This window comes from Falco punctatus, assembly GCF_963210335.1.
Source record: "Falco punctatus genome assembly, chromosome: 7".
Lineage (NCBI taxonomy): Eukaryota > Metazoa > Chordata > Aves > Falconiformes > Falconidae > Falco > Falco punctatus.
In genome coordinates, this window is record NC_137587.1 from 55,323,790 (window position 1) to 55,345,291 (window position 21,502).

Below are 21,502 nucleotides of genomic sequence, written 5' to 3' on the forward strand. Positions count from 1 at the left end.
ACCATAGGAACTCCTGGCTGTATTGAATCTGTCAGAACTCCCGTTGACTTTCCTGGGGCCAAGATGTTGCCCCTCAGGTAGGCCAGGCTGACTTCTGTATCGTTCCTCACGTATCCAGAGGTGGTCAGAAGTCATCAGTAAGCCCTCCTGTTCTGTTTTGTGTTGCTGGATCAGCCTCTAGTTCCTGTAGTCCTTTACCTTGTAACTGTTTGCTAGTTCTGAACCAGACAGTACGTGTTCACCTTCTCGTAACAGTGTTGATTCAAATGCTTTAAAAACGATCTTGTACCAAAGACTTTTCTGTAGAAGGAAGCCACATATTGTCCAAAAATAATTGAACTAGTTAAAAGCTATAGGTTTGAAGAGCTGAATACATTTTATTGTATAAGTAGTTACTAACAAAAAACAATAGGGCTTCTTGATTGTAGTAGTTGATTGCATAGATGAGTTGTATGCTTCCACAATTTTAACTACCTTGTTGTTACAAGAGCCTTTAAAAAAAAGTTATAATACCAGCAGATATCTCCAAAGACTTCCAAGTGTAATTTTTTTTCTCCAGCATGTAGTTGATCAACAATACAGTATTAAAAATAATATTTTTGAACAGTTTTTTATCTACTTGCTGAAGAAAAAGAAAACCTTTTCACCAAAGATTTATTTTTGGTCTCGTCAGGCAGAATGTTTAGTGTACAGCAGAGTACTGTTTCTAGTTAGGTAAAGTGTGCATTAATCAAAACTAGATTAAGAATGTGTAACTGTAGCATGAAGTTTCACACTTCATCTTTCAGAGTAGCCTCTTCTGTTAGTTTCATTCAGAAATAGCTGATATGCAGATGGTAACTGCTTCTCCAAAGACTTGTTTGCTGTAAGTACTGATAATGGGATGTAATGTTACGACCTTCACTACAGGTAAATACTTTAAATCCTAAACTACTACTTCTGGTTACCCACTCTGTAGTATAACCCGTGGATAATTTAGAGAGAGACAGACTTCATATAAAATTAGTCAATCTAATATAGATGCTCTAACTTCAGTAGCCAAAGAGTTGAAAATACTCAGTGTATTAAGAGAGCAGTGCATACAGAACTCTATTCGTCACTTAATGTTTTGTTAAGGTACTTTTTATCAGCAAATAAAGAAAACCAAAGATATTTAAGGTTACCTCAGCATATAGACAAGCTTAGTTAGGCATTAATTATTCTGTCTTTTTTCTTTATTTTTATGTTAACCAATTAAATACGTTTCTCCAGAACCCAGTCTACATTCACATGCTTCCCTTTACCTTGTCATGTAGTCATGATTACTACAGAACAAAAAATATGTTTTCCTCAAAATTCATGGCCTATTACTACTATATCACAAGATGTTGAGAGAGAGTTTGTCTTATGATTGAAAACTCCACCAATATAAGTAAAGGATCTCCAGAAAAATTGTGAAAAAATTGATACATTCTCTATTGAACTCAATCACAGATTCAAAGCTTCATGATTGTAACAGTGCAAAATTGGGCTCAGAGTTAAAATGCTTCATATCCTTGAAGCGAACACATGCAGTTATTGATATGATACTACAGATACTAATTTTCTTAGGAGTTTATACCTGTGGCTAAGGAAATCAGTTTTCCATATTTAAACATTGTTCACTCTGTTCGCCTAGAAAGAGCTGGCAGAACACAGCAAGGCAGAATGGTTTCAGGTTTTCCAGTATTCTTTTTTCTTGGTTATGACTGTAGAAACTGGGTCCTGGAGAAAAATTATCTTTTTTTTTAATTATGAATTTTACTAAATATGTTCTGGAAGATGAACATAAATGTGGAATTGAGTGTTACACTATGTGAATTGATTTTGTTTAAGTGTATTAAGAACTAAGGAGCCATGGCTGGTGTAATGAATGTATATGCAACCCTGGTACTTTAAAAAGAAAGCAAAGTTATTACAGTTAATGTAACTTGAAAAGCATCAAAACTTACAGAGGAAATCTGGAAACTGGCTTACCATGCTAATTGTGTTGCCATGTGAGGACTCTGCCCTCTGATTGCAACAGCAATGACTGTTCTGCAGGACCTGCATCCAAACCCAAACGCTTGATCTGCCCTCGGTTATACTTGTGTTCTTTCTTCATATTTAACAAATAAAAAGTATTCTCATCTTTCAGGAGTTACCTAGGAGAACTGGGAATGTGTATGCTGTGTAGAACAAGGCCTATCAGTAGATACTTAATCTATTTTTTTTAATAGCTCTGCTTTTGTAAGAGAAACTTGAAGAATCTACATATCACTTTTAATAATTTCCTATAATGGCTGTGTATTTTCTGTATAACTTACCAGATTCTAACAGAAGAGTATTGAGAGATTTCTGTACTTTTTAAAAATTATTCTTTGTAGTTCATTCCATCTTTGGTTTTACTCCTTTGCTGTAGACAATGAGCTAAATCTTGTTTGCCTTATTTAAATTAGGGTCGTCAATCTGTTTCTTTAAGTCAATGGGAGAATTAATCTTTATTTCAGTTTTCATGGTCTGGAGAGACATCGTCAGCTTTTTGCTTGTCCATTTTTTAAATCTTCACAGTCTTATTTTTCTTTTAAAGGACAGAATCCTCGTGTAGTTAAAATCCCACTGGCAAATGGATTTTTGTAAGATCACAAGTTACCATGCATCAGAGGTCCACTGTAACTTTCCATACAACCAGTCTTAGCCTGTAGTAAATACTGAGTATTTCAAGTCAGTTTACCTCCTTTTCATTGCAAACTAAGTCAACTCGAATAACTTACCATTTGCTGCAGCCTGAGCATACACAAGCATAGTAGCCATGGTCTCAGGACCAACTCCCGGTAACATGTTGCTCTGAGCAAACTTGCAAGCCCTAAGACCAGGAGCTCTTGCTCATTTTGTTACAGAATGAAGTTCATGCAGGGCAAAGTCTGTCTCCTCACATGGGGAATGTTGGCGGGTTTGGGGGTCATTCACAGCAACTGCAGAGAGAGCTGCACAGGTGTAGCTCTGGTGGTATTTCACAGAAATCAATTTACTGAAGTTGTTCAGGTAAAATTGAAAGCAGAATTACACCTAGTAATTGCTAAAGAGGTAGTTCTCAGCTTGAACAATTGTTACACGCTTACTGGTTGCTGCAATTGCAGCTGTAATGGCAAGCAGAGGAATTTGATTGCAAGAAATATTGAGCGCCTTTCTGTAATAACATAAGTAAAAAATGTTATTTGTGTAACTGTGTATTTTGGAACATGTGTTTCCAAAAAATACTATTATTCAATACAAGTGCAAAACCAAATCGCTTTCTGTTAAGAGAGACCGGTATGAAAAGAACACAAATTCAATTTGGCTCCAATGTAAGTTTTATTTCTTTGAAATTCCTCTAAATTTACATTGAGTCTGGTCCCAGCTGACTGAAAAGGGATGTAAACACATGCTTAAGCTTTCGCTGTTGTCCCGCTGGTTCCATTGCGAGCTGTGCTCCTGGAAGTGTTCGGCTTTTCCTGGTTGCATATACCCACATTGCATCTGCCTGGTACGTTTTCAGTAAAGACTGACTGTATATGAAAAACTGACTTATACAAATGTTGCTTTTTGATTGTTTGGCTTTTGGGTGTGTTTTTTTTTTTTGGTTGTTTTTTTTTTTTTAAGTTGCGAATGAATTGCCAGTGTAGGAGCCAGGTATGTATCTCATATTGTGGTGGTCTGGATCCTTTCACTCCGTGTGCCATTTTCTTCTAAGGGCAGCAGTGGCTGACTGGCTAATGGAGGACAGAGCTGAATTGTATTAATTTTATATTTGTCTCAGGGGATCAGCTCTGTGAATTCCATTGCATGAGGGAAGCTAATGTTTGCCCTGATTTGAATGTAACTTTTTAATGTCTTTTAAAAACAATTTTGTTTAATAATGTGGATTTGTTTTTCTTTTTCTAGCATTCTAGTAAATGTTACCTAGTGTGTTGGTTCATTTTTCCCCTCCAGGGTTGTTTATATACTATCCCAAGGTCATGCCAAAAAGTAATAGAAGTTTAAATGCCAAATGTTTATGAAACTGCTGTCTAAATACTGATTGATTGCACAGTTGAAATAAAAGTTTTCCTTAGTAAAAATGCTACTTGAGAAAATATTTTATTTTTAATGTCTCTGAGTGGCTCAAAGCAAGGAAGACACAAATCCAGTGCCTTATTTTAGGCTGAGCGGCTGGGGAGGTGTTGGCATTTAAGTCATAGAAAGAGGTAGAGAGTAAACTGCACTCCAACTACTGCCAGACACCCGTGCAAGATCTCCATTTTGGTTCCTTTTCACTGGGTGTGGAAGATGTGGTTCTTGGCGCAGTTGTTCTCACGTATACAAAGCAGCTGACAAAGCCGCACTGCTGAGTTTTCCCCAGCATTTTACACCTGCGAACTGTCAAAGCGGGTAGTTCAGCATATTGAGAAAACTACGAAAATGTAGTTGCTGTTGGTCAAAAGGCAAACTGCTGTTTTTACAAAGGACTACATTCCAGGCAAAAGTCAGTGAAATTAAAGTAGCGAGGAAATGATGTTCTGTAGGGATTAAAAAGTTTCTATTGCTGGCAAGTTGATTGCTGATTGCCACTTGAAAGCAACTGAAAAATTAGCCAAGCAGTTTAGACAGTTAGGTACAGAGCTGGGTTTAGAATAGCAGTGCCCGTGCAATCTTGCACTACTGGAAATGAAACCGCAGTAATTGCTGCTGTTATTTACAGGGTTTCTAGGGAGAATAAAAACCCCGACAGTGGAATCTGAACTCTTGCAATACTTTGGTAGGTTTGACTTTGGTTTTTCGTCTCTATTGTTCCCTAAAATGTTGGAACTCTCTACTGGCACTGAATATACTTAATGGGAAAGAAAAGATATTTCACAGATGTTTAAGAGCTTTGAAATCACAGTATTGGGAATTGAAGATTTCAAGTAAATGTTCACTAACTTTCTTCTATGTCCAGGAAATGACTGCTTCTGAATACATTTATTTTAACCTCTTGTTTTGACACTCTCCAAGAAGCATGCACCCTGTCACTTAGGGGCACGCCTAAGGGAGAGGGTGCGCTCTGCATGCCCCTGGGAGAGACAGTCGTTCTGCTCTGGCAGCATCTCAGGCTGCTGAGCCGTGCTGCCTGGATTCTGCAGTAGAACCATGATGTCCTTCCTTTCCTTTTGAATTCTCAGAAGACAAAGGAAATTGGAAAAGCCTCATCATGGTTCTTTATGAATCACAGCTGTTCTTACCTGCAGAGCTTGCTTATAGTTCTGCCTAGGTGGGTAGCTTATACAACATTTATCCCTGGGGTTATTAGAGCACCAGCTGTGGTGGCTATTTGTAAAACAAACGCTAATCCAAAATGCTTTATTCCTTATGTTCAAATATAGGAACACTGAAATATTGTTATTCAGAGGTAATTGACAAAATTAGAGCAATGCTGAAAAACTAATAAAGTATTTAAAGACAGTATTTGTAAAAAATTAATAGATCTTAAATATAGTAAATAAATTTTAAAAGATAACAAAGAATTTCAAATATCTAGGGAGCACATATCAGTCTTGGACTGTCCAGTGATATGAAAGCTCTGTCTGTCGTCCACCAGAGATGCTGTTCCTTGTAGGTGAGAACAGGAACCAGCTGCAGTTCTTGGTTATGTTGCTGGTTAGTACAGGTGCATTTTACAGTCCAGAACCGCCATTCTCAATAGCAATAAATTAGTAAAGCCCCATCTTCCCAGGAGTTGTTATTGCAAAGGAAAGCTTTAAAACAGCCCTGGTTTGTGAGCTGAGGCTGTGCCACCCGCCCGGAATCTGCCACCCACCTGAATGTGAGCTTCGGCCAGGTGAGCTCTGTGGGCCGCTTACATTGAATTGGCCACGTTAATTGAAATGACAGCATTGCTGCTGCTTTAATCTGTGACATCAACCTACAGTCTTTGTTTACCTGTTCTTTGGATAGAAGGACCGATACCTCGGAACCCAAAGGCCAGCTTTCTGCCGTGCTTTGCAGGTTGTTCAGCCCCCAGCAAACGGGAAAGCACAGGAGGAGTATGGGGGGAAAAGACTCTACCTACAGTTGTGGCAATGCATCAGGATGGCGGTATGTGAAACATCCCTTGTGCTGCAACAGGTGAGCAGCGGCTCTTTATGGGTTAATTCCTCTCCCTGTCCTCATCCTTTCACTCAGCAGGTAAAATTAGTGTCTCTGTTAAGCAGCAGGGTCTGTGCCTGCATTTGGCTGCTGACAGTGCAGAGTACCACAGGGCAAAGGAGCTGGATGCCCCAAGGCCTAAACTGGGTACACGTGTCTTGAAAACCAGCCCAGTTCTCCACAAACTGGAGTTCTGGTGACTGCAGATTTGGAAGCTCCTTTGCACCTGAAGCCAGACTTTGCATTTTGTTACATATTAAAAAAAAGATGACATCTTTTCTTTCATTTATTCCTTAAGTTATTTCTCTGGATATTTACAAGTAAATCCAGTTGGGTTTTCTGTTTGGAGATGCGTAAGCATTTGTTACCAGTAGGATTAACCGATGCCCTATCTGACACAAGTTGGCAGTGTGCAGCCCAGTCTGTCTCCCCTTTTTTCTTCATCTGCAATCACGGTTGCAGGATTGGTGCTGGACAGTAGAGTGCATCGTCTGTCAGTAGGAGAGAAGCTGTGGGTGCTAATGCTGTTGCTGTCCATGTTGCCGTGTCCCACTCTTCTATAATTAACATATTAAGACTTGGCTTCATCCTTTTCTCCCTGCACAGTGAAGAGGATGGGAGTTGAACCCTCCTCTCTGCACATCCCTGGCATGCTACAGCCACAGGCAAACAAGCTCAGAGTTGACAAAGAGATGCCATATTATTCTACCTGAAAGTGGAGTGTAAGCTTTATTTAAATCCTGTAACTGAAATCCTTTTTACACAGGAATGCATTATTAAGACAGAGGAAATGCAAATAATGCAGAATCTAGCTGTGCCTCCATGAGGGATAATACCGTGCATGGATTTCCCTAGTCTGTAGGATCTCCCTTGGCTGGTGATAGAGGGCTGGGGGCTGGCAAACGTTGGGGTGCCAGCTGCTCTCCAAGGGCCCTCTGCCCTTACTGTCGGGCGTGAATCCCCACTTGGCCTGCAAGAACCAGCTGAGATGGGTTTCTGGCAGTGCTGTGAAACCCTCTTGAGTTCCTCAGCGTTTCTCTTGGAGAGGTGACCAAAATTCCAGGTGGGTCCCGGGGATGCTAGGTACTGTAATCATCTGCAGTTTGGAAGGATTAAAGTGAATTTCTGTAGATGTGTTTCATATTATACTGCTCCATGGGAAGTTTTAAATCAATGCCCAGAACGTGAGTTTCTGCTTTAGCTGGAAATTGACTGGGGGCTCCCCAGAGGTCATCTTAATAGAATGGTTGTGAATTTCCTTTTCTCTGCGTGGCAATACACTGGGAAAAAAAAAGATTTTCTTGAGTAAAGCAGCAGATTTCTGGCTAGGCTGCCAAGCGGTTGCACCACACGGAAGCAAGAAAAGTGTTGCTCACACCACAGCTCACTACAACCTTTAACAATCTGCATTTTTGTGTGCTGGTCTAAGGAAATTAACCCCTCTGGTCTGCTGAAAGCTATCACCAGGGGATGAGTGACAGAGCTTAATATATGCTGCCACCTCACTTTCTGCAGTTTACATCATACTAGCTTAAAACAATCCCACTGAACTATATGCTCATAGCTTTCCCTATATTAGGTCATGCAATTGAAGTTGGAAGTAAGACAGTTTACAGTACAGACTGTAAAATTTAAAAAAATATAATTACCTATAAAAATTATATCATTCATGTTAACAACCATCATGCTTTGGAATAGATCCTGAATATTTAAAAGTCAGTAACAGCTTGCTCAGTCTCTACCAAATAAAACAATCTGGCTTTGCTTTACACAAAACCCACAGTCAGGGCAGAATGAATCCCTTGAGATCAAGATTTCCAACTTCAAAGGATGTTAACTCCAAGCTTGAGTTCTAAGTATGTAAATTAAAATTCTTCTGCAAAATCAAAAGCAAGACAACCTCTAGTTCGTAATAAGAATTCTAATACTGGCTGTCACAACACTTTATAGAAAAATGACTACATTAAAGAGGACAGCACCCTCTTATTTTTTTTATATACTGCATCTCTAGCTTTGCGATCTACATATGGTAAGATGAAATCATTGAAGAAGGTCTGCATGTTAGAAGTCATTGTAGAACAGCCTAGAATCCGAGTCAGTACCCAAGAGTCCAGGGCTGCCATTGTAAAGACTTGGGGGATTACAAGAGCCTGGACTACCTCTGTGACTAGCTTTGGAGCACTGGCTGGAGATGGAATAAGCACCCTGGCACCCAGCAGTGTGCTGGTTTGCATCATATCCCTTGTGATTTAGAAGTCTCAGCCCAAGTGATGAGGTTGCCATTTGCAGTTGGGTTGACTGGGAACAACCTTTTAATAGGAGCACTCCACAACTTGGGTTAATGGTCAACAAGGTTTTGAGAGGTTGATGATGATGTTTCTCTTCTGTAGCTCAGCTGGGCCAAAACTTATAGCCCAGCCCTGCTGTTGCAGATAACTAAATGACAGGATTCCCATAGGAACAGATGTATAGCACCCTAAAATGTCTGTCTGGAGATTTCAGATTTTGAATTGCACCCACTAGGCATAATACATGTCAAGCAATTTAATCCAGTTTGGTGTTTGCAGACAGATAGTGCATATATTTTAAATAATTAGTTCCACATTCTTTTCTTGAAATCCTGGATTTCATGTGAATTTTAGCCTGGGGATTAGGGAAGCTGCTTTCAGACGTAATGGGTGAGCGCAGCATCTATGTAACTAGGTCACAGTGTACTTAGGCATATTTGGTTATCTGTTCTTGTGTTCTTCCCTACTTTTGTTGCACAATAAACAAGAGAGGCAACTAAGTTTGATTTGCTATCTCATCTTAAAGGATGGCAGAATTCTGAGATTTCATAGTGGCATTTTTTAAATGCATTTCCTAAGAATAGTATATTTGTGGTATCTTTCTTTTTTTCTTTTTTGCTTTAGCAGCATTTTCCTTTCATAGCTTACAAACCTCCACATTCACATCCTATTTGGTTCCTGCTTCCCAGCAGATCTCCTATTAGTCAGACATAGTTACGTTACTGCATTCCAGTATTTTCCTTAAAAATTAAGACTAAGCTATAGTTGCCAAAAAAAAAATATTACATCACACATACTGCCACGTAGCAGTCCCCTCAGTTGTCTACTAACTACATTTCCCTGATACTTGTTAATTGTGGAAATGCTTGGTAATTACTGCAAATACCTGAGGTCATACTGTAAGAAGGTCTGTAACATTGTGGTGGGTTAACCTTGGCTGGCTGCCAGATGCCCACCAAGCTGCTCTCTTACTCCCCCCTCCCCCTCAACAGAATGGGAAGAAAATAAAATTAAAAAGCTCATGGGTGAAGATAAAGGCAGGGAGATCACTTACCACTTACCATCACAGGCAAAACAGACTTGACTTGGGGAAGATGAAATTTATTGCTCCTGAGGCCACCCCTGCAGGCCCCCTGCTACCAAAACCACACCACCTACAGCCAATACAAACATTAATAGCTTTTTTGTACTAAGATTTTGGTCCCATTTGCTGTTTAATATAGAGCTGGCTTCTAAGAATCCTGCTCTTAATTTCAAAAAGACACAACTGTAGTTGAAAAACTCAACTGCTGATCTGGATGGAGGGAAGGGCAAGCGATATAATTTGACTGAGGTGGCTATAAAATTAATTGTTCCTCTTGACAGACATCTTGCTAAAATCTGTCCCCATTCTTAACTACCCATGTGCTTCCTAGAGTCAGATGTACCCCATAAACCCCAATAGAGTCCTTCAAAATGAAACCAATACAGTAACATCAAAACCAGCTGGCCTCTAAATCTGACTTGGAGTTTTGTACCCAAGAGTAGAGCATTAGTATTTTGTTTCACTACTAATATGTGTTGGTTTTAATTGATGACAATGAATCACAAATGCAATCAATCTATTCCTTTGTGTGTGCTGCAACTATAGCAATGAGGTACCGATTCTCCTCCTTAGTGCACAAAGCTGTTATTTACCCATCTGTAACTGGGGTCAGAGCAACTGTGGTCTGGCTCCAAGTTGCATATAGGGGCATCACATAATCCAGAACAGTCTACAGAGGTGCTGAGGGGAGGCTCTGCTAGTCTGTCCGTGACTCTGCCTGCCACTCTGAGCTGCAGTGTTTATATGTACTTTGACTGGACAAGCAGTCCTAGTGCTTGAAATTCAAGGACAATGTTCAGTGGGTCTGATCCATCCCAGAGGCAGCGCCCTGTGAACTGCACTCTCCAAAACCAGAAAAAGCAGACTTTAAATTAAAAAAAAAAAAAAAAAAAAAAGGCATTTTTGTGCTCGGAACTTTCTGTAATACATAGACCCTATCAAATGAATATGACTTCCAAAAATGTAATCAAGTTGTTGTTGGCATATAAAAGAGGCAGTGTGTCCAGGATTCCCTCTAGCGCGAGCAGACAGATACACACGGCTCGGGTAGCTCGGTGCCTGTCCAAGGCTCTTACGAAGGCACAGGGCTCGGGTGAGAGCACACCCACACACCCCTGCTAAGCCTGGAGAGCTATTTCTGCAGAGGCTCTGCTACCTCTAGAGTCGGCATTGCCACTCCTTTAGTTTTATGGCAAAGATTTCACTTTGGCAATTCTGCAGTGCAAATCCCAGAAGAATCTTTGCCTAAATTTACTTACAAATGCATTGATGCACAGGACAGCCCGGAACAAGGCTTCCTCGGGTTTTTACAGCAACAAACTTTTAACTTTGACCCTCAGCAAAGTCATCAATAGAGCCTGGATCCAAGAGCAGATTCATAACCAATTGTTGCAAAGATTGGCATGGCCTTTGCTGTCTTGCGAGAACTGGGTAAGTGCAGGAATTAAATGCTTTCCTCTCTTTTCATCAAGCCATCATAAACAGTTGTATGGAAAGGATTCAAGGTGATGATCCAGAAGGTGCAAGAAATTGCATTTCTTTCATTTCCCCACAGAGTGTCTCCATTTCATTATTCATTCTTCAATAGGCGACCACTTCTTTGAGTAGGTAGTAGTCCATTTTTCAGAGGTGCCCATAAAGGTTTGTTAAACATGTATTTGGCCCTTTTAAAAATTTATTATATTGCTAATGTTAACACGGCAAACTGAAAGTTCCTTCTTATTTATCGTAAAGGGGAAAGAAATCTTATGTTCCTTGGTGACTTGAAGATCAAATGAGGGGGGTTTAATGCATGTATGCACGTACACACACTGGATTTGTTGTCAAAACTCTTGCGCTTTGGTATATAAATAGATACAATAATGAAACTTAAGTTCCTAGATAATCAATGCCCATCTTCAGATTTTAAACGTTTGAGTGCTATACTTACTAATTTTTACATATTGACTATAAAATTTTATAGTTTAAAACTGTTGGCAAATTGTAGGTTTTAACTTTGTAAGTCATATGTGTTGTTGGCAAGAACATCTGTGTGCATCAAAGGTTTTTTTCCTGAAATACTTGAGCATGGCTATATTTCAACTGTAAGTTGAAAAGGTAAGTGTACACTCAAAAAAAAGAAATCAATTAGTCTCACTAAGTTTCAGGGCTGTCTGAGAGCTTGCTTTGAACTTTAAAAATTTTGTTCCAGTGTGGCCCTTTGTACACATTTCTGAGACATTTTTTGATCAGTCCACTAATAACTTGTCTTGCGAAGCTTAGAAAAATGTTTCATGAGCCAATGATTTACTACGTGATTAGCCGAAGGCATGATCATTCTCAGGGTTTTTACTTGATTTCAAGATGTCATGCATCATAAGGAAGAAAACTAACTCAATGGACAAAAATAAAAAAAATCTTACATTTTTTTCATGGTCTAACTCATAAAACAAACTGTTCTGCACTTTTTCCCTACAGACAGTTTTGTATCCATTTCAGACTAAAGTTGAAACATGAACAGACAATTAATTAAATTTTGGGTTGTACTTTAAATTATGTGGCTAAATCGCTAATGCAGAAGCTTAGACAGTCTTAATTTTTGTTGATTAAAAGCAGAAATGAAACAGACGTGGGCTAGTGAGACCTGGTTTATATCACCATAACAGATGTAGCATTCACCAGTAGGTGAACAATTTGTGCTAAAATAGCTTCAATGACTTGTGCTCACATGTTTCAGTTCCAGTTACAACCCTGAGACTGGCAGAGAGATGCTCAAGATCTCACAGGCCCAAAGGGACCTGGTTAACACATTTTTCCAGAGCAATACCAGCGTAACGAGGTAGGCTAAAAAGACATAAAACCCCCACATCTCTGAGTAACTTACAAACTTGTGTGTGTTTAGTTTTACTACCCTGAATAAATGAGATGTGGAGGAGGAGAACAAATGAGTCTGGAAGAAGAGGTGTAACTAGCATAACAACAAAACCAGATCTTGTGTTGTCTCAGGTCTGACAAACTCCCTCCAGCCTTGAGAGATAGTCCTATTTATCACAGTGGTATTGTGAAACATGTACGAGTTTGTAGAACTAGCACTTTAATTTGTATAACATGAAAAAGGGCCTTTTAGAAAAATGAATTATTGATTTTATATCTTTTCCCTTATAGCAGTTAAGGGAATCAAATCTACTGATGCTGGAAGATCGTTATGAGGTAAAGCTATCACAGTACACATTTTCTTAAATGTGTCCCTTTTCTCCAGCTTAACATTTTCTGTCCAGGTGTGAGAGAGATTGCTGGCCGCTTGGCTTCTGTGTCCATATGCCAGAAATCTTCTGTGATGAGTTGATAAATCACAGTAACTTGACAGGTTGAAGCTGTGTGTGTTTTTTTAGAACATGTATGGCTTATATGAGAGGAAAAGTTCTGTATTTTCCCCTGGTACTGGAAGTGGCAGGGTGACACATTTCAGTCAGCTTCCAGCTTTTTTTCTACTGATGTCATGCTTCCTTTCCTCTTTTCTGATTTTACTCCTCTGGGATGAAATTTTGGCTCCCATAAACCCAAACAGAACAAATCTTTCACTTTTTCCTTTTCTGAAGTCCTTAAATGTCAGCAGCTTTCAGCAAGGTATTTACACTTTTGCCATTAGCACATCTGCCTATGTTGTCAAAATGGGCTTCTGTGCTATTCTCTGCTCCTGAGATACACAGTAGATGTAAGTGAAAAGATGCAGTAAACACCCTTTAAATGTTAATGCTCTGGTGTGGATCCAGGTCTCATGGATATGTCTCTCCCGATAATGTAATGCTGTGTTCTATGTTCAGACGGTATGACAACAAGTAGTGAAAGAACTCCCTTTACCTACTCGTAGTTTGTACTGGAAGGCTCTTTTAGCAGCCTTCTTTTGTAACCTGAATTCAGAAGGAAAGGAACCTGGAAGTCACCAAAACCAGCTCTTCTAGACTTAATAACATTTTTAAGCCTGATGTGTCACATGCGATTGAAGTTACTGTTATCTCACTAAACCCACCTTTTTCAACAGTCTGGGTGAGTTATAAAGTATTACATCTTAAACAGTATTTGTTCAAAACTGAGCACTCCAGCAGGGAGCAAGACCTCTCTTGAGTGGTTGGTTGTTGTTAAAAAGAAGAAAATTATTTCAGAATGACAGAATCATTACAGTTCAAACGCACCTTGGGAGGTCTTGACTTTGAGGCCAACCTCCTACACAAAGCAAGGTTAATGCTGATCTTGGGCCAGGCTGTTCTAGGCTTTGCCCAGTTGTGTCTTGAAAACCTCCCAGGACAGAGATTCTACAATTTCTTTAGCTTCCTGTCCCAATGCTTGCTTAGCCCCAAAACTATCCCCCCTGCCCCAGCCAGCTGGAACCTCATTTCAGATAATGACCACTGAATCTCATTGCCCTGTTTTGCACTTCAGTAGAAAGCCTGTCTCTTTTCTTCTTGGTAACCTTCGCTAAGATGTTGGAAGGTTGCTACTAGGTACCCCTAAGCTTTCTTAATTAACACCAACTTTTGAGAAGAAGAAATGTTGGACTAATTTTAAGGTAAACCAATGAGCAGCAAGGCTATCAGGTGGTGAATGGTGTGATAATGAGAGCTTTCACAGACTTTTGGGGAATATGTGAAATGCTGGTGTAGGCACCTGAGCAAGTGAATCAATTCCCTTCAGACACTGCGTCAGCCGTTTCCAGTGTAGGCTTAGAAGCGTAAAGTCAGTCCAACAGGATTCTCGCAGACCACTCGCTAAAGACCAAAGTACAAATTAAAGCTGAATTTGGATGAACAGCAAAACAGACATAATTTTTTACAACTAGAGCACTGGGTTAAATCTGAATTCCCTGCTCACATTTCTGATGCAGACAATTTCCCCCTAGGAGCCTTTATAGACTCAGTGACATCAATCTGCACATCCATAATTACAGTCTACATGCTATTACAAGGCAGCCTTGCACAAAAGCTCATGCAGCCCTTGGAGAATCATCTAGGCCTACAGCGAGCTCCATCACAGAAAATGCAAATCTCTTCACAGATAAGACACGTCTTCCTTCAAATATAGACTAGCTCACTCCCACCTTGCTAATAACAGGCTACACTTCTCTTCAGTGAGATTACACAAAATTAACCAGCAGATCCCATGAGTATATTGGCAATATGCTGTACTTCAAGGTACATGCATTCTGGGACCGCTGCAAAGTAAGAGACTGTGGACAAATGAAAACGATGTCTAGGGAAGTACAGAAATACAACATGAAAAATTGGATTGCTTTCTCCATTTTATTTAGTTAGACAGGCAAGATGTAAAAGAAAAAACACAGTAATGCTGATACCTTAACCTGTACGCAAGCAGCAGTCGTTTTCCTTCAGAAAAAGCATTCCAAATACTGGAAAAGTACCAACTTTCCATCTAACAAGAAGGTATGTACAGAAATGGCACTGCTAGGTTATTGTGAAATAAGGCATGTGAGCAAAACCCATACTTCACAGCTGGCCATTTTTATCTCAGTTAAGGGAGGATAAATCCTTACTCAAAAGATAATTATTTTTACTACAGTTGGTTAACAGCTTTGATCAAGGATGTGGACTCCATATGTAACACCTCTGAAATGCAGTCACTTCAGAAGACGGGGAATGGCTGTGGGATGTATTTTCCCACAAAACTATTGACACCAACAGCGATTTAGCTGTCGTGCATTTCAGGGGGTCAGCGGGGCGCACTGACACTGCAAGGGGCGCCGGCGAGGCCCAGCCGGCTGGGTCTTGCCAGCGCTGCCCTCAGAGCAGCAGGGCAGAGCGGGGCCATACCTGTGTGAGGGGGGGGCCCGCTGGCCGGCGCGCACCTCCCAGCAGCGGCCGCGGCAGAGCCCGCGGGGACCGGGAGGCGCCGCCGCCGCCCGGCCCGGAGCGTGGAGCACGTGCTGCCGGCGAGGTAAGCGGCGAAGCGCCCCGGGGCCGAGACCGGGGAAGCGGTTACCCGTGCGGCGGGTGCCTGCGGCCGAGCGCCCACCCGAGGGGCCCGTCCGCCCCGGCCCCGCTCCCAGTCAGGGCGGCCTCGCGCGCACTAACGGTCCTGGCGGCCGCGCGCCGGCCGCGCGGCCCCTCAGCCCCCGCGCGCGGCCGCCCCGAGCCCGCGGCTGCCCCGCAGGCCCGCGGCGGAGCCCGCCCCGGCGCGGCGCCTTTGTTCCGCACGGCGGCCCCCGACCGGCGGCGGCGGCGGCGCGGGAAGGGCCGCGCTCACGGCGGGAGCGCGGGGAGCCCCGCGGAGCGCCCCGCCGCCGCCCCCGCGGGCCCGGCAGCCGGCCGGCCGCGGCAGGGAGCGCTGAGCGGCGCCGGTGGCCGGCGGGGGCGCTGTGCGGGGCCGCGGGGCCTGGCAGCCCCGGCGGCGGGCGCCGAGCGAGGCGGGCGCCCGCAGCCCGCGGGGGCCCTGCCCGGCGCGGCCGGGTGCTCCGCCGACCCCCGCGCGGCTCCCGGGCTGCGGCTCCCCGCTCGCCGCGGTTCCCCTGGCCCGGCCCTCGCCGCCGGCCGCTGCGGAGCCCTCCCGCGCCCAAACTTTGCAAAGTCTGGCGGCTCCGCGGCTGGGGCGGCGGCGGCTACGGCAGCGGCGGGCGGGGGCGGTGGCGGAGGAGGCGGGGGCGGAGGGGGCGGGGTGCGGGCCGGCGGCGGCGGCAGCAGCAGCATCAAAGAGCCCCGATTCCTGCCGCCCTGGGAGCCATGCGCTGCTGTCTGTAATGTCAGCGGAACAGGAGAAGGACCCCATCGCGCTGAAGAGATCCCGAGGTACGGGGCGGGGGGGCGGGGGGCGGCCGCTGCTGGGGCCTAACTCCCGTGAGGAGAGCTGGCGGTGCGGCGGGGTGCCCGCACCGGCCGGACCCGGCCGCTGCTGCCGAGCCGTGCCGAGCCGCTGGTGCCCCCGCCGCGGTCCCTCCCTGCGGCGGGGCCGGGCGGTGCGGGAGCCGCGCTAAGTTTGCGCGGCGGGGCCGGCCGCAGCCTGCGGGCCTGGCCGTGCGGGACTCGGGGCCGGCGCTGCGCGGTGTGACCCGGCGGGCGGGCGCCTGTGCTGCCGCCCGTGTTTTCCAGGCTGTGCCGCCCATTAGTATGCGGCGTGCATAGTGCTGGTGCAAGGGAATACGTCGGCGCTGCCACATGTCCGAGTTCGTGTTGATGCAGAGCCCGTAAATTACACTTGAGTGCTCGCTCTCCTACCCCTGGTCTTGTGCTTGGGCTTGATTCTAGTTGCCGGCTTGTTTTTCTCTTCTCGGGAAATGAAAAATCCGTTCCAAGATTATTCTTGATTAATCGCGCTCTTGCGTGGCTCGTCGTGAGGTCTGAAGTATGCGTTTCTTTGAAATGTGGAAGGCGAAGGGTAGAAATTACGGTCTCTCTTCCGACTTGGGCCATGCAACTGACTTTAATGGCAGTAGCACATCAGGCTATGGAGCAGTAGTTGTGTCCTCACAGTCCTTAAAAACAGAAAAGCCTTTCGGCATGGCATAATGAAAGGCAACAGGGTGACAAAGCTGGGTGAAAAAACATGGCAAAATAATAAGATCGGCAATTTATTGCTTCTCTTTTCCTTGCCTCCTGTTTTGTCACTGGAATTCTATTGTTCTTGATGTTTTAAGCTTTTTTACGGTTGGGTAAGTGGGAAAAGGTGTGGATTCTGCTATGCATGTTGCCATTGATCTAAGGTTTGCTTTTCTAAAACTGTTATAGTAACAGCTGGATTGTAACCTTGAGAATGAGAGAAAGAAAATGTGCAGCAGTCTTACAAAGGAGACTGGGGTTCATTAGACTCCTTCACTCTCGAGCCCTGATTCTGCAAATATTTAAGCACACGCAGTTTCACATGCCCGAGTTAGTCACCGAGTTTCATGCGATTACCGCTTAATGTCAAAACTGTTTACAGTATCAGGGCCACAGAATAGGTTCACCAAATCTGGTTAAAATTAGACACTTTTTAGTTTTCTGTCTAGAATTAAAAGTTTATTCAGCCATTTATGTTTCTTGGGAAAATGTTCCTACTGAGATAAAGCCCTGTGTAAAGAGACTCTGGCATCCATCCTGTAAAAACCTAGACAGAGATTTGTCAGTGAGTATGAAAAGACTCACTCCATAGCGTATTTGCCGTATGTTAAGTATGGCATAATTTACATGCAAAGTCATAATCTCTTAATATGTAAACAGAACTGCAACTTGCAGTTCTCCTGACTAACACTGAAAATGTCTATCTTGAGTATGTACAAAGTAAAAAAGAATACGGGACTTTTCTCCTTTTCCCTAATGTAAATGGCTGAAATACATTTTATCCATGATTTAATAAGAGAATAATTATCAGATACGTATTTATATCTCTAGATCATGTCATAGAATGGGTTGGGATGGAAGGAACCTATTTCCCATCCCCCTGCCATGGGCAGGGACACCTTCCACCAGACCAGGTTGCTCAAAGCTACATCCCACCTGGACTTGGGCGCTTCCAGGGATGGGGCACCCACAGCTTCTCTGGGCAGCCTGGGCCAGTGTCTCACCACCCTCACAGTGAAGAAGTTCCTCCTAATACCTAAGCGAAACCTACTCTCTTTTACTTTAAAGCCATTACCCCTTGTTCTGTCACTTTATGCCTTTGTAAAAAGTTCCTCTCCAGCTTTCCTGTCGGCCCCTTTAGGTGCTGGCAGGCTGCTCTAAGTTCCCCCTAGAGCCTCCTCTTCTCCAGGCTGAACAGCCCCAACTCTCTCAACCTGTCTTCATAGGAGAGGTGCTCCAGCCCCCTGATCATCTGGATCTGCTTGAGCCGGTCCCTGTCTGTCTTGTGCCGGGGGCACCAGAGCTGAACACAGTACCCCAGGTGGAGTCTCATGAGAGTGGAGTAGTGGGGCAGAATCACCCTGAGCCCAGGATTCGGTTGGCTTTCTGGGCTGCAAGTGCACATTGCCATGTGCTCATGTTGAGCTTGTTGTCAACAAGTCCTTCTCCTCAGGGCCACCCTCAATCCATTCCCTGCCCAGCCTGCATTTGTGCTTGGGACTGCCCTGACATAGGTGCAGGACCTCGCACTTGGCCTTGTTGAACTTTATGAGGTTTGCACGGGCCCACCTCTCCAGCCTGTCAGGGTCCCTCTGGATGGCATCCCTGCCCTCCAGCATGTCAACCACACAGCTTGGTGTCATTGGCAAATGTGCTGAGCGTGCACTCAATCCCACTGTCCATGTCGCTGATAAAGATGTTAAACGGTGCTGTTCCCAATACTGACCCCTGAGGGACACCACTCATCACTGGTCTCCACTTGGACGTCAGGCTGTCTGTCACTTAGACTGTGACCATCTGGCCAATTCCTTATCCACCAAGTGGTCCATCCATCAAAACCATTTCTCTCCAGTTTGGAGACAAAGGTGTTGTGTGGAACAGCATGTATGTCCAGGATATATGACACACATGATGCCCCAGTCAAAAGGATTGTATTTTTTCCTGGAAAATTAGTCTCAGGCAGTGAAATGATTTTTTGCACCCTTAACGCAATGTTCCAAAATGCTCGATACACCTTTTGATGAAAGCCTGGGTGGTGGGTACCAAAAGTGACTCTCTGGAAAGTTTATTTTGGCTGTGTGAAAATGACCTTTATTCACTCTTTTTTGGAGGTATGCTAGGACTAACATTCTGTTTCCTTTTATGTAAAAATTAAATCATTATAAAATCCACAGGGAAAATATAAACTTTTAGGGCTAAATTAAATCATTGGCCTCACACGGCAAGAACTGAAAATACAAAGCTTTGTTCCTAGGACTTTCTATAAATCTAGGCATATGAATGGCTTCACCCGTGTAAAGTAGTTCATGTAGAAATTGGTGGAACTTGTCACTGGGATTCTAATCTTCATTTGCTTATGTTTTTGAAGAATGATATCCCAGAGAGGGAATTTATATATAATTTAATGGAGTTTTAACTTACACTACTGTAAAACAGCACTTGCATATGATCCTCAGTGTTCTACTTGATCACAGATTTACTCATATCTGTGCTGCCAGTTGTTGGATTTATTATGAAATGTGGATATTGGTAATATTTTGCTATCAATGGTTAATGTCATTTATGTATTAAGAGTACAGGACCATGAACAAGAGTGTATTTTATGCAGTTGTGAGGAATGGTGTTCACAGTACAATCTCCCACTGGATTTATGATAAACATATAGGAATGCAGGAGAAGAAGCTAATGTGAAATGCAGGGACAATTTTGAACAAATAGTTTATCAAGAAGATGATTTATAGAGTAGGAATTTAAAAGAGGTTTGTCATCATTCTTTATGTAAAACTTTATGCTGTCATTATTTAGTATCTACAGTTAATGCAGGGGCAGCGCCTCATAGTGCACTAAGTATATGCAGGATTTCATATCCTAAATCAAGGCAAAAAGGACCCTTTTTTTTTTTTTTTTGAAGAGCAATCCCTAGTTACTCTGGTGGTAGGTTATACCGTGATGTGCTATGCTCAAGCATGAGTTTATCTGAGAACTTGATCGTGACTTCATGACCTAGTCTTTGAAATTCAGACCTACAATTTGATAGGTATTGATTTGGGATGACCACGTATCTTCCTTCCATATAATGAAAAATGAAATTAAATTTCAACAGTGACAGCCAAAGCCAAAAGGAACTTATTAAAGCAGAGGCAGAACTGGTTTCTTGCTTGAGGTAGGACTGGTAAATTTCTGAAACCTCTAAAAAGGAGTGGTGGGGGGGAAGCAAGTGCTAGGAGTGAAAATTTGTAGGCCTCCTTTGATCTGTGTATAGTAAGTCTACTTCTTCCCTGTGAGAAGAGATTTTATATTACTTTATTGAATAGTCCTAAAGCTGGTTTAGCTCTCTGCTGGGAATACTTGTCTAACATAGAGCAGTGTAATGTCATACATTGTGCTTCTTTGCATAATACTGTTGATAATTCACAGTTATCTTCAGGTTGCCTTTGGTAATAAAGACGAACCCGTGTGTTCAGCTGTATGCTTGCATCTTGATAAAGTTTGACTTGTACTCTGAGTAAGAGTTTTAAACAAGTAACAGTAAATTTTTTAAGTTGCATTGCCCTTCTTACTGTTCTATACTGTTACTATTTATGTTTATGTTTTAAAGAGCAAATAAGCTATTATCTTAACAGGCCTGGGGAAAAAATGTATTAACACACAGTTTCTTAATGTTAGTATCTCAACATGTGTCGCTCTTGTTATCACCCTAAAGTGATTATTATTCTCTGAGGTTTCTGCAGAGTAGGGTGGGTTTGCCCAGAGTCCCTGTCATTTTTGGCAGCTTTCTTTTTTGTAGAATCATAGTATCATTTAATCTGGAAAAGACCTTTAAGATCAAGTCCAACTGTTAACCCAGAACTGCCAAGTCCACCACTAAACCATCCCTCTAAGCACCACAGCTATGCGTTTTGTCTGATCAAGTCTTGCATTTAGTGAAATTTACATCTGACAAACTGGAGATCTGTCTAAACAACATGGCAGGTTTTCAGTGGTTTTCGACACTGATCTACTGCTGTTTGCTTTTTTCCTTCATGGCGTATTGTAACATGCTGTTGTATATTGGTACAGTGAGTTTGATAAATGCTGTGTCTGTGTAAGTTAAATAGGAGGTGAATCTTTGGCATGGTTTTAAGCAGTTCTTTTGAAAGTTTTATGTGTTATGCAAACAAGAAATACTTCTTACTGGTGAAGCGGAGACATTAAGTACCAAGGGACAGATAAACATAAAATAAATGGAAATGTTTATTCCAACTGTAATGAGCATGAATTGGATGTTAGAGTGGTAATAGAGTGAGATAGCTGTACGTGAGGTATGCAAACTTTTACCTCCAGGTGTTTGCTCCTTAAGGACTTGCAATGTAAGGCACCAGAATTAATGCAAGCTCAGTATTTATAACAGGTATCTGTTGCTATGACAGGCAGAGGCAAACTTAAAATACTGTCTGTAAGAAACCTAATGCTGTATTGCACTGATT

The 21,502-nt window shown here is 42.8% G+C and overlaps 1 protein-coding gene across 1 annotated transcript in view; it reads left to right on the top strand.

Annotated features, from left to right (window-relative positions):
• Positions 1-63: 63 nt before the first annotated feature.
• Positions 64-21,502, top strand: part of PYGO1 (pygopus family PHD finger 1) — a 30,301-nt gene continuing 8,862 nt past the window's right edge. Inside the window, exon 1 of the mRNA XM_080396666.1 lies at positions 64-16,289. Within this exon, the coding sequence (XP_080252792.1) occupies positions 16,241-16,289 (49 nt within the window). The 5' untranslated portion in view covers positions 64-16,240. The remainder of the gene's footprint in view (positions 16,290-21,502) is intronic.